Consider the following 13,750-nt stretch of genomic DNA (forward strand, 5'->3'; position numbering starts at 1 on the left):
CATCCCTCCATTCATCCATCCATCCCTGATGGTACCAGGCTGGGTGTTGCACTGAGTTCATCGCAGTTTAGTAGGGAAGGGGCAAACTCACAAGTAGATGAGATACGAAGAGTATGGGGAGTGATGATTCCTCCGTCACCGTAGGCTGGGGGGAAGGAAGGACCAGGGTGGGAAAAGTGGTCATGTGGGGTGGGGGGAGAGACGTCAAGCAAACTGTGGCTTGTCTTTGGTGCATTGGCATTGTTGCCTTTGATGACCATAAACAGTTTGCCAAAGATAAAGTCCAACTCTAACTAGCTTAATAACTAAAAAAATAGAATTGTAACTAGGAAAAAGTTTCTTATAATTGGCTGTCTAGAAGTTAAGCTAGCATGAGGCCCTGGAAGAACTCAAATGTCAACAGGACTATTATCTCCTGTATGCAGTGGCTACATTATTTGCTCTTGCAGATAGATCTCCATGCTGCCGGGGAGGGCAGGAACACATGGCTCCAGGCTTATATCATCTCTTTTAAGTCCCCAGAGGAAAGAGGCTTTTTGACCCACTGCCTATTCAAAAATGTGTATTTATGTATATATATATATACACACACACCTCCATCCTAGAGAAAGATTCTGACTGGTCTCTGGCTTGGGTCATATGCTCCTTCCAGGGCCACTGCCTAACCTGAGGGCTGGGGCGTGATAACCAGCCATATGTAGGTCACATGTGTCCCTACTCAGGGTGATGGGGGTACTGTGATTGGCGGCTCCACCAGAACTACATGGAGTCACCAGATGAGAGACTGCTGGACAAAAACGAATGTCCACTGCAGTTTTCAGTTCCCCAGACTGGCCATTTAACAAGCTAGTGGAATGAGAGCCTGCAACATCTCGGGAATGTGCTTTTAAGGGGAAATAGACGTGGTGATGTGCATTTATGCAGTGGAAGCTCTTCAGGGCCTCTCGAGGGGTTTATTCTCACCTCTTCAGTGGGGTTTGAGGGGTTGCAGAGATAGGCAATTCACAAGGAAGTTATACTTCACTTTCCTTTCACAAAAGCCTGATTTTTCCAGCCAGGACGAACTGTCAAAATTGGTATATTCACAAAGCCTGCCCAGAGTGGCCTGGATACACGTAAAAAGCCTGCATTCTCTTGGCCGATGGAGCACCTTTCCCCTGAGGGGTGCTCCAGGTTTGAGTTGCTGTTAAGTGTCAGAGCCCTCATGTTATGAAATGCTCCTGCTATGGATTCTGCTCCCTTAGATGCGGTTTGCTGCCCACTCTTCCTACCCCCTCCCTTTCCTCTTGGCCTGGCCTTGATACTCGTACCCGCCCCCCACCTGCTCAGAATCCCACAGGGTCTCTTAGGCCTGCTCGGCATTTAGCCTTGTGCCGTTTCCTCTCACTTCCTCAGTTACTTCTTCCTCAGAGGCAGCACGACAATGGATCTCATGGAGGAGGAGAACTATCAGAAGGCAGAGAATGGAGAGATTGCAAATAATTAAAAATTAATATTTTCCACCTGTCACAAGAAGAGTAACGGGGCTCCACATCTGGTTGCAGAAAAGACTGGAGGCTTCGTAGGCAGATAGCAGTTTGATCCTGGCTGTTTTAATCTTGGCTCTCCACCCAAATCGTTGTTTTGGACTTGGAATGGGGCTTAAGGGCAGACTATCTTGCTGGGGATGATGGTGGCATCACATGGTATCTTCTCTTGGGGGTTTTCTTACAGAGCTCCACTTTTGAGAGCTGTGTGAAAGGTCAAAATCACTTCCTTGACATCCCCGCCCCTCAGTGTTCTTTTTATTTTGTTTTTCCTGGCACAGCAACAGGAAAAAAAAAAAAAGGGAGGGAGGAAGGAAGGAAGGAAGAATAAGAAAGTAAAGGAAGTGACATCTGGGCAATACTGAAAGCAGAGAGTAAGAAGAGGCAGAATCAGTGTGGTTTCCTCAAAGCCGAACCTTTCCATCCTGGGTTTGACTGCCTTACAGGTAGTCTCTTGCTCCATACACATAGCAACTTGTTGAGTGAGTCGTAATACACATAAAGCTCTGGTGTTTATTTACAGCGCCTCTTGCCGGGAAGCTGGTGGGTAACGTGATGTTGATGAGCACGTTCCTTCTTGCTGTTAACAACAGCCAACGGTCCCGAGTAAGAACTTGCCCCGTGCCAGACATCGGGCTCCCACTTTATAAGCCTCATTTCATCTGCTGCTTTCCCTTTGGGGAATGTATTTTTTATATTATCTTATATATTGTACAATATCATCACCACTCCACTGGCAGATGAACAAACAGGCTGAGAGAGGGAAGGGTGCCCTGGACCCTGTAGGTAGCCAGGGACAGGATTTGGCCCACGCGTCCCGATTCCAAGCTCAGTGCTGGCGGGACAGAGCAGGAAAATAGAGATGAAGAGGAGCTGCTTCTACCCTTTAGGAGTCACAGATCACTGCACAGGAAGGGCCTGTCTTTGGTCACTCGTTCACTCATTGATTCATTGATCCATTCATTCATTCATGGAATGCCTACTGTGTACCAGGTGGGTGCCAGGTTTTGGGGATATCTAATGGCTTAAGACCCAATAGTTAAAAGTACTTTCTCTCCGGTATGCCCTTGCCTTTAAATGGCTTTAAAGCTTAATATACAGTAGCCCCCCCTTTTCCTAGGGGCATACGTTCCAAGGCCCCCAGCAGATGTCTGAAACCGTAGGAAGTACGCAACCGTTAAGATAGTCCCCGCTTATCCACAGTGTTGTCTCCTTGTTTGTTACTCAGTGGACTGCAGAAAAAGAAACCGCGGATAACGGGGGCCTATTGTAGTTTTAAACTACAGCATAAGCCCACTGGAGTGGAGGAAATGAGCAGATTGATGACACTCCAGTGTGATGTGTATACAAGATCTTAAGTTGAGCTGGCCGCAGCGCGTGCGTAGCCGAGGTGAGGAGGCGGTGGCCCTGCGCTGGGTTCTGGAGGCGCCTCCGCGCAGGGGAGGGCGTGCTGAGAGGCTGCGGGGTGAGCGGGGAGCGTCCTGGTATGTCTGGTATGTCTGCCCCAGAGGCTGGAGCAGGCTGTCACTGTCGCCGGGGCAGGGAGCTCTGCGAGGCTCTAATTAGTCAGTCTCACGGGGAGGGGCCAGTTGACCTCACGCTGGCCTGGACTCTGCGGCCATTTAGCCGGTTCCCTTTTCAGTGGAGGCCGCGCTGCATTCCAAGTCCTCGAGGTGGGGGGAGCGGTACTTCCCGGAACTTGAGGAAGGGTGAGACGCTTGCGGGGGCTCTCAGGTGTTACAGGCTGTGTGGGGGATGGAGAGCTTGGGTGAGGCGGGAGTAAACAAGTTAGGGAGCCGCTGAGGGCAGCGGCCGGGGACGGAGGGCCCGGCGCGAGGGCGGCCCCGCTGACTCTCTGGGGGCGCAGCGCGCCCTGGTAGGTGACACGGCTCGCGCTCCCCGCCGCTGCGCCGCCCGGCTCTCCGGTATCAGGTGTACCTCCCTGGCCCCTGCAAGGGATTCATCCGTTCACGGCCAAGTGCAGGGGCAGGGAGGGGGCCGGTGAGGAATTCGCAGGGAGTGAGCCCGTTGTTCTCGGAGGGGTTAGAGACCAACCGGGCACTGTCTCCCCCGCCAGAAGCCACAGCCCCCTGGGGTCTTGGGGACTCTGTTTCCTGCTACTGACAATGAATCCCTGCTCCCCCGCTGCCTCAGGCGTTTACTCAGCTGATAAAGCCAACTCCAGCGTGAAATTGAGGGCCTCCATTACCGAAGGAGATGCGCGCGCCCGTGGTAAGTTGAGTGGGGGGCGAGTGGGCTGGGAGTGGGGGCCGTGTTTCGGTGGGTCTGAGTCATCACTTACGAGAGAGAGGGTCCTTGAGGATGTGGCCTCCAGATGTGGATGCCCCACTGGCCGGTGGGCATCAGGTGTGAGATGCGCGTCGGTGGGTATCCGTTGGAGTTGTCTCAGTGTGAGTACCTGCGTGGGCGGGTTGGGAGGCCGCCCTGCCTGAAACAGGCCCCCAGAAGCGGGGAGGCAGCAAGGAGAGATTTGCCCCGCCAAGGTCCTGTGCTGCCTTCCCGAGTCAGACCAGAACACCTGGGTGGGCTCCTGGGGCTGAGTGTCTGGGGCTGCACCTGCTGCCCCCTGAGCCTGGGTCTGACAACAGGTGATTCTTCCGGCCTCAGCTGATGCACCTCATGACCAGCCCTGCCAGCAAGTTCCCAACTCTCACCTTTCCTATGGTTCAGAAATCATAAAGGTGCTTAGCAAATGCTTCCTTTCAGCCTAGCTGGACCTGCTCCAGAGAGGTTCTGAGCCCGGCTTTTGAGGTAGACTCCCCCCGGGACTGTGTTCCTGCTGAGCACCTAGCTGTGGCACTTTGACCAAGTTTCAAATCAACTCTCTTCCCCAGAGTGAGGATTATATGACTTAATACTTACAAAGTGCTCAGAACATTATGTGCTCAACTGTAATTCATTGTTATTATGACTACGATTTAATCCATGTAAAGGGCTTAGCACACTGCCCGGTATTAGGGTGTACCTGGAATATTTGACGTCTGGAGTGGTCATTTGAAAACATCCTCTCCTTTATCTAGCAACATTATTTTCAGTAATAATCATGAAATGAATAGTAATAATGGCCAGAAAAGAAACACAGTCAAGTTTCTTCTGTTGAGCTTTGTATATGAAACCATGCCAGTGAAAATATAAAAACTGAAAAATAAAGTAGGTGTTATAGAGAAAAATAGAAGTAATGGGTTAATAGCTTTTAATTGCATTAGTGTATTTTTGAAGAAAACGTATTCTTACATATAGGTTGGTCACAGTAGTGAATAATAATGCCATTACAGTTTCTGTTTTGGAACTTTAGTTTCTGAAAAGTTGTCCTTGACTTTGACAAAATTGATCTTCTTTGTATATTCATGTTCAACACTCAGTAGAGCTAGATTTGTCCATTTATCTTTATTCACAGTTGAAGAACACTTTTTAAATTTATTTATTAAAAATTTTTTTAATTGAAGTATAGTTGATTCACAATGTTGCATTAGTTTCTGCTGTACAGCAAAGTGAATCAATTATACATATACATATATCCACTGTTTAGATTCTTTTCCTATATGGGTCATTACAGAGTATTGAGTAGAGTTCCCTGTGCTACACAGTAGGTCCTTATTAGTTATCTATTTTATATATAGTAGTGTGTATATGTCGAGAAGACACTTTTTATTAATTTTAATTTCTAAAGCTTCTCTCAGATGAAACAACAGATATACAAATTGGAAAAACCTTAAACATTAGGATAAGTTTGTCAGAAATTCATAAAAATCCCATTTCATAATAAATTGGAGAAATTGCAACGCTGCCTATGTCTTAAAAAAATTAATTCTAGTGGCGTCTATGTTTTATTTATTTTTGCTGATCTCTAGATATCTCTCTCTCTCTTTTTTTTTTTGGCCACACCACATGGCTTATGGGATCTTAGTTCCCAGACCAGGGATTGGACTGGGTCCTCGGCAGTGTGAGTGTGGAGTCCCCATCCCTGGACCACCAGGGATTCCTGATTTTTTTTTAAATTTATTTTATTGGAGTATAGTTGACTACAATGTGTGAATTTCTGCTGTACGGCACAGTGGTTCAGTTATACACATACATACGTTCTTTTTCATGTTCTTTTCCATTATAGTTGATCACAGGATATTGAATATAGTTCCCTGTGCTCTACAGCAGGACATTTGTTGTTTATCCATTCTAGTGGCTTTAATTGTTTTTATTTTGATTTTTTATTATGATTTTTTAAAACATTTATTATTTATTTGGCTATGCCGGGTGTTAGTTGCCACATGCAGGATCTAGTTCCCTGACCAGGGGTCTAACCCGGGCCCCCTGCATTGGGAGCGTGGAGTCTTAACCCTGGACCAGCAGGGAAGTCCTCATTCTAGTGGCTTTAAAATATATCCACATTTAAAACATTTTCACTGAAACATATTCACCAGAAAATTCATTGTAAGTTTTTATCTTATTTGGCAAAATTCTCCCCAGTTTTTCTTCCTTGGCAAAAATCAGAGAAAATGGCTGAATGATGGTAAACTTTGACATTTATTTAATCCATTGCTTTAGAATGAGAGTCTAGTTCTTGGTGAAGTTGATCCAGACTTTCAAACACTTCTCTTTGAAACACTTTTCTTCTGGCACTGGGAGAGCAGACTCTTGTCTTCTGTTTAAACACAGGAAAATGTAGGATCACAGGGGTTGGTGGCCCAAACTCTGCTGAAAGTGAACTTGAACCATTCTGAGCCATTCAGAACTTACTGTTGGAACAGACACATGTAGCTGAGTCTGTGTATGTTGGGGGTTGACTGTATAGCTGGGAGTTCTCTGATTAAACTTCCATGTAGAAGACTGAAAGAATAAGAAATGAAAGTGGGCTAATTTAAAGCTCACATATATATTATTATTTTTAAAATAAATTTATTTACTTATTTATTTATGGCTGCGTTGGGTATTTGTTGCTGCGCGTGGCTTTCTCTAATTGTGTTGAGTGGGGGCTACTCTTTGCTGCGGTGCGCGGGCTTCTCATTGCGGTGGCTTCTCTTGTTACAGAGCACGGGCTCTAGGTGTGCGGGCTTCAGTAGTTGTGGCACATGGGCTCAGTAGTTGTGGCATGCGGACTTCAGTAGTTGTGGCTCGGAGGCTCTAGAGCGCAGTCTCAGTAGTTGTGGCACACGGGCTTAGTTGCTCTGCGGTATGTGGGATCTTCCTGGACCAGGGCTCGAACCCGTGTCCCCTTCATCGGCAGGCGGATTCTTAACCACTGCGCCACCAGGGAAGTCCCTATATTATTAACTCTCAACAGGAAGTGCATGAGTTAGAACTTAGACCAATATCACTGATATTGTTTAAAAGTGTTGGCACATGGTGATAATAAACAGCAGACTGATTTTTGGTGTGTCTTATCATGGTTTTAAAATTCTCTATGGACAACTCTCCCCTATTTGTCTGCACCCAGAGGATTCGGCTCTCACTCTCCCACTCTGGGTGTGCCACTGCCTGGCTCTTAGGGCTTGACAAATGTTAGTTGTTGTTAAAGCAGCTGCCTGGACCTCCCTGGGACCGAGAGGCTGTGTGTCTACCATATGGGCCCACGTTTCTCCAAGCCCTTTAGTCCAGCCCTGAGTCCTCCTGGTCAGGGCCAGCGCTGACCATTTCCCTCCCCTCTGTGTTCTAAATTTACTTAGAATTCATGGGTCAGGAGCTTTGCCTTCCCTTCTCCACCCACCCTGCCCTTAAACCTGTGGCTTGTTGAGCAGCGGCTGCTGGGGACGTGAAGCTCCAAAGGGCATCTGAGGCTCCAGATATGCAGAAATCGATGGGCCTGCTCTGGTCTCTGACTCTAGACTCGCTTATTGACTTCTTTATGACCCTCTAGGTTTGCCTGATGATCTGACAGATCTCTGTGGGGCTAGTTAAGGTGCAAAAGGGAGGGGGCGGGGCCAGAGGCTGGGAGGGGCTTGAGGAGGAAGCAATGTGTCCCTCTTGCCCACAGACCTCTGCTGAGAATGTTGTATGTGCCTGGCTGGTTGCTCAGTCCAGCTGGAGAGCTGGGCAGGGAAACTGATCATTCCTTCCCAGGGGCTCAGCCCAACAATTATAGTCATCGGATAAACGGGGCTGCGGCGGATAAACACTCTCAGCCCTGGAGTCTGGGGGAGGCACTGAGGAGGTGGAGACGTGAGGGATGAGTAGGAATTTGCCAGTGAACAGTCAGGGGCATTTCCGGACTAGAGCACAGTGATGTGGAGGCAGAGCTCACCATGGGGATGCTGAGCAGATGTCAGTAGCTTCGTGTGAATTACTGGGTGCGGTGAAAAGAACTGGGCCTTTGGATTCAGGAAGACCTTCAGGATTCAGTGTAATCCTGGCATTGCTTCTCAGGGAGCTCTCTTGGGCCAGTTACTTCCTACATCTGAGCTGTTTTCTGGTCAGTGAAATGCGCTGCTGTAAGGATTCCAGGTAACCTGTGAAAACCCCGAGCAGTGCGTGGTGACAGCGGTGGTGGTTCCCACATGAGTTCAGGGGGAGTCCTGGTTCCCGTGGGGTGAGGTTCAACATGTAGAACAGGTCTGAGGCTTGGAGGTCAAGAGCCTGGGAGGGCGAATGAGTTTTGCCTCCTTTTTCCAGGATGCACATGACCTTTGGGTTGCTGTGGCTGGACCTAGTACCCACTGGAGCTGCCACTGTCCCTCTCCCGGAGGCTGGCAAGGGAAGAGGTGATGTGTCAGCCTAACCCCTCCTCTACCTTCTCACTGGGCCCGAGGCTGGGGAGTCTGCCCCCCCACGTCGAGTTCCCCGGACCCACCCAGCCTGGGGCACAGGGTCTCAACCCTCTAATAAACATTAAGGGGTTTTGCAGCTTTTCACCCCCATTATCTCACTTATTCCTCACACAAACTCTGCTGGATGGATCTTTTTTTGCTGGATGGATCTTAATGGCACTGTTTTACCAGAGAAGCTCAGAGAGGTTAAATGGTTCTCGAAGGTCACACAGCAATAGAACAGAGGGGCCTCACTTGCAGGTGGCCTGGGCCCTGCTTCTGACAACGCAGCCTCAGATAGACAGGATTGATGGTGGGCTCCTCAGGGGTTTCTTTTCTTTTTAAAGCCTTGGCATCAAAACTCCCAACTCTGTGCTGGAAAAGTCCCTTTTCAGCACCCTCCCTGGACTTCTGGTTTTTGAACTACATGCTTGTCGATGTTTTCCCCAAAGTATCAGAAATGGAGTGGGTGAGTTGAGGGATTTCCACATTCACCAGAGCATGTGATTTGGGAACAAGGAGAACTTGCTCTCAGGCTGGGTTTCACATCCTCCATAGTGTCTCCAGCTACTCCTGGAGCTGCCTCTGACCTTCCCAAATCCAAAATAATAAAAGCACCCCCAAGAACAGTGGCAGCAAAAACTGCCGTTTACCTATGTGCCAGGTAGTATTTGCTGAGTGCTTTATAGGTACTAATTTATTTGATCCTCAGGACAACCTCATGAATCAGGTGCTGTAATTATCCTCATTTTAGAGCTGAGGAAACTGAGGCTGGGAGAAGTTGGGTAACGTGCCCAAGGCTATCCAGCTAGTAAGTAGCAGAGCCAGAATTTGAACCCAGGCTGTCTGGCTTCAGAGCCCACGGCTGTAATCAGTGTGCAGTTTCTGAAAACCAAGTGCATCCTAATTTCAATGCGGAGCAGTAATGCTCATTGGCCTACTTTCTGTATTTTTTGTATGCCTGAAATATTTCATTAAAATAAAAAAATTGCAAACTTCTGATGAGGAGACCAAATGGAGCTGAGTGGAGGCGGATTGGAATGCTTCCTTAGCGGCCTTGAATGAAAGAAAAACATTCTAGGGACTTCCCTCGTGGTCCAGTGGGTAGGACTCCATGCTCCCAGTGCAGGGGTTGGGGTTTGATCCCTGGTCAGGGAACTAGATCCCACATGCATGCCACAACTAAGCGTCCACATGCTGAAACTAAGGAGTCTGCATTGCCACAACGAAGATCCCATGTGCCGCAACTAAGTCCCGGTGCAGCCAAAATAAATACATAAATAAATATTTAAAAAAATAAATAAGTAAAGTTAACTAAAAATATAGGTGCCCCATTCAAAGTAAAATTAACAAAAAATAAAGAAAAACATTCTTTTTGTTTTGTTTCAACCCTTGGGTTGAAAATTCTTCTGGAAGTGCCCTTGCTTTTCCATCTGGTCCTGTCCAGTGCCCACAGCTGAGGGTCTCACACTGGATCAGAGTTGCAGGAGTGAATGTGGATTAACATGCAGGGGCAGATGGTGAAATCTGCCAGAAGGCTGGCAGATTTTCCTTGTGGTGGGGATCAGGCTGTGGTTCAAGTTCCTGCTTTGCTACTTTCGGGCTGACCTAAGTGACCTCATTCCCTTAGTGTCAGTTTCCCCACCTGCAAAGTGAGGTATGACTGCCCCTCTCTGCCTAACCCGTCTCTCCTGTGGTTCTCTGGGCTGCACAGTAGAATCACCTGGAAGCTTACAAAACTGCCAGGCCTGGGTTCCACCCCAGGGATCCTGCTTCTGACCCAACCGCAAGATCACCCTGAGGCGCCCGCACCACTGTGCTTTTGCTCCTGTCTGTCCCGTCTCCATATTTCTCCTTTCCGGCCGCTTCCTCCCCACTGCCTCCTCTGATTGCAGGAGAGTGTGAGGGTTAAGAGTGAAGGATTTCAAAGCACCGAGCTGATCTCCCTGTGCTATGCGGCTGCTTCCCACTAGCTAGCTATTTTACATTTGGTAGTGTATGTATGTCCATGCCACTCTCTCACTTCGTCCCAGCTTACCCTTCCCCCTCCCCGTGTCCTAAAGTCCATTCTCTACGTCTGGGTCTTTATTCCTGTCCTGCCCTTAGGTTCTTCAGAAACATTTTTTTTTTTTTTTAGATTCCATATATATGGGAAAAAAAAGAGTGAAGGATTTGGGGGAATTCCCTGGTGGTCCAGTGGTTAAGACTCCGAGCTTCCATTGCAGGGGGCACGGGTTGGATCCCAGGTCGGGGAACTTAACATCCCACATGCCACGAGGTGTGGCCAAACAAAACAAAAAACAAAAGTGCAGGATTTGGGTTTGAATTCTGTGTCTACCATGTACATGCTCCCTGTCATCTTTCCCCACTCTCTGCCTTCTCTGACCCCCTTTTGCTATTGCAATCCCCTCCCCCTTCCCATCCCACTCCAGCCCCTTAACCCTGCCCTACCTTTTCTTCCTTTCTTTTTGTTTTTATTTGGTATCTCTTCTACTATTCTGGATGATTTACTCATTTACTAAGACTTCAAAGAAATTTTAAAAAATTTCTGTCTCTCTCCTTGATGCTGAACAAAATACCTGATACCTGACTCCGTGAAGTCAGGTATCTCGGCTTTTGTTCACAGGCGTGGCCCAGGTGCCCGGCTCTGTGAACATCTGTAGAATGAATGAGCAAATGAAAGAGTTCCTTGACCCTCTCAGGCAGAGGTGGGTATCCCCAATGTGAAGGGATTCTCAAGGAGTGTCGTTGACCAGTTACACCGTTTCCCTGGGGCGGGGGAGGGCGTTTGTTAAGGACAGGGTGATTCTGCATGCATGCCAGCAACCTCCCCTCCTGTAATTTGTACGGAGTAGGTGGACGTATTTGTGATACAGCCACTTCAGTAGCCTAACAGTAGATGTAGGTGGTGGGGTATACAGATGTTTACTGAAAAATGCTTTCAATTTTGAACATTTGGAAATTCAAACTAATGTCTGAAAAATTTTCATCACAGTGTTGCGAAGCATGTTATAAACTTTTCTGCTTGTTGCAGAAAAGCTGGAAAATGCAGAAAAATAGAAGGAAGCAACATAATCACAATAACCACGCTTAGCCCCAGCCCCTGGCGGGAATCTCTGTTAGGATGTTGGTATGCATCTTTCTAGTTTTTTGTTGTGTGTATTTATTTTGTTACATAATAGTAATTGTACGGATCACCCCGGATTGAACACACTGATGTTTGTCAAGCCTTACGTCGTTTTCTGATTCTAAAACAAATATATATGTATTTACACATTTGGAAAACTAGAACAGAATTAAAAAGAAGATTAATACCCCAAGTTTCACCACCTAGTAATAAACACTGTTTATGTTTTGGTGTATTTCCACAGTTTTCAAAAAAACATGCGTTGGTTATCTTTTTTGAACAAAGTTTAAAACAAATATCATTTCGTGTAAAGCTTTTAAAATTTTTACTTAAAAAAACTTGAGTTATCGTTGATTGTAAAGCTTTTTTACTTACCATTATATTATAGACATTTCTTGTCCTTAAGTATTCTTTTAAAATATAACTTTTAAAACATAACTGTATATTAGTATATAATTATGGCAATATTTAATCTCTTTTTGTAGGATATTTAGGTATCTAATTTTTTGCCATTAGATGTGACTTTGTGACATCTTTTATAGGCATTTCAGATTATTTCCTTAAGATCTGGTCTATAAATAGAAATTGGGTCAAAGGATATGAATATTTTTAAGGTTAGTGATACAGATTGCCAAATTGACCTTCAGAAAAGTTGTATTTATTTATACTCCTAACAGCAGTGACTGAGGGTGCCTGCTTACCTGCATCTTTTCCTATATTTAGTATTAGTATTTTAATCTTCCCCCAAACCAGTTTTTAATTTAATTGGATTACTAGTGAGATAGAATGTGTTTTCTTGTATTAGTGGTAATATGTATTTCTCCTTTTAAAATTATTTATTATACCCTTTCTCCACTTTATTCTACTTTGGTGTTTCCTTTTTTTTTTTTTTGGTGGTACGCGGGCCTCACTGCTGTGGCCTCTCCCGTTGCGGAGCACAGGCTCCGGACGCGCAGGCTCAGCGGCCATAGCTCACGGGCCCAGCCGCTCCGTGGCATGTGGGATCCTCCCGGACCGGGGCACGAACCCGTGTCCCCTGCATCATCAGGTGGACTCTCAACCACTGCGCCACCAGGGAAGCCCGGTGTTTACATTTTTTATTGATTCATAAAAACTCTTTATGTATTAAAGCTGTCATTTTCTTCCAGTTGGTCATGGTAGTTTGTCTGTGGTGTGTTTTCAATGCACAGAATGTTCTGGTCTGGCTCTTTTGGTTATAAGTAACCAGCAGCCCACTTAAGCTGGCTCAAGTGAAAAAAGTTTATTCTAAGGACACGTGTGGAGCGATAAGGGGATTCTCTTGAAAATCTAAGTATAGGAGCTGTGTTAAGGCTGGGCTTCCCGGGGGCTGGGAGGCAGTCCAGGATCACGGTGATTCCAGGCACTCAGCAGCTGGAGTTGGTGCATCTCTCCTCTGGTGCTCCGCCACTGGTGTGACTCAGCTAGCCGTTCCTGACATGCCTGCTTCCTTCTCTCCCACTATCAACAGGGGTCTTCTACTTGGTCAGAGTGGGTGTGAGAACTCCAACCCTTGGTTTGGCCTGTGGTTCACTGGGGTCTCCCTTGCCTCCTCTTTGTCATGACTTTTCAATTTTAGCCCCTCTGCCAAAAGCTATTTTCTTTTTCATTACTTGGTTCAGATTTTTGAGAGAGAGAGAGAGAGAAAATTTGGTTGGCCCAGGTCCACTTATGGAGGATCATAGGTGGTGACCTGCTTGGGAACCGTGCCTTTTTCTAGTCCAGCTGATGGAGGCTAGGATGAAGTGGTCACATGGTATAAAATATGGCTGCCTGGGCAGTCGGGATTGTGGGTGGTCATTTTCTCTTAAAAGGGAGTATGAATGTAACAGGCAATGATAGAAGCTTTTAGTAAGAACTGTAACATTTTTCAATTGTAAAAACTCTCAATCTTTTACTTTATGCCTTGTTCTTTGGACTTTATCTTTAGAATTTCTTCCTCTATTCTAAGATCTGAAACATATCCATCTATATAATTTTAAATTTTATTTTATGCTTTTATGTGTTACATTTAAGTGTTAATGATTTTTAAGCATCATTAACATGGTAATATTTACAGGCTCCAGATGGGAGATGGTTTCAAGAGGTTTTGCTGACAGATAACATCCACCTGTTTCAATTAAAAAACTGCAAGTTCATCAATAAGAAGGATGTTTTCCCATCTAAAACTCTTTTAATAAAAGTTTTTATTATAAAAATAAAAGTTTTTATTATAAAAAGTTTTTATTATTTAAAAAAGTTTTTATTATAAAAATATAATATTTTATATTATAAAAATAATAAAAGTTTTTATTATAAGAAAATAATATAGCAAAATATAA

The 13,750-nt window shown here is 46.0% G+C and overlaps 1 protein-coding gene across 2 annotated transcripts in view; it reads left to right on the plus strand.

The window, feature by feature from the left end:
- Positions 1–3,145: 3,145 nt before the first annotated feature.
- Positions 3,146–13,750, plus strand: part of LOC111183835 (phospholipase A and acyltransferase 3) — a 30,491-nt gene continuing 19,886 nt past the window's right edge. The window contains exons 1-2 of one of the 2 annotated variants that reach the window (XM_022591692.3): positions 3,146–3,235; positions 3,681–3,758. In XM_022591692.3, the coding sequence (XP_022447400.1) occupies positions 3,744–3,758 (15 nt within the window). In that variant the 5' untranslated portion in view covers positions 3,146–3,235; positions 3,681–3,743. Of the gene's footprint in view, positions 3,236–3,274; positions 3,759–13,750 lie in introns of those variants that run through there. The other variant, XM_022591694.2, reaches the window with a different exon arrangement.

This window comes from Delphinapterus leucas, chromosome 7 (genome assembly GCF_059928025.1).
Source record: "Delphinapterus leucas isolate spDelLeu-1000000601 "Yukka" chromosome 7, BTC_Dleu_Yukka2, whole genome shotgun sequence".
Taxonomy (NCBI): domain Eukaryota; kingdom Metazoa; phylum Chordata; class Mammalia; order Artiodactyla; family Monodontidae; genus Delphinapterus; species Delphinapterus leucas.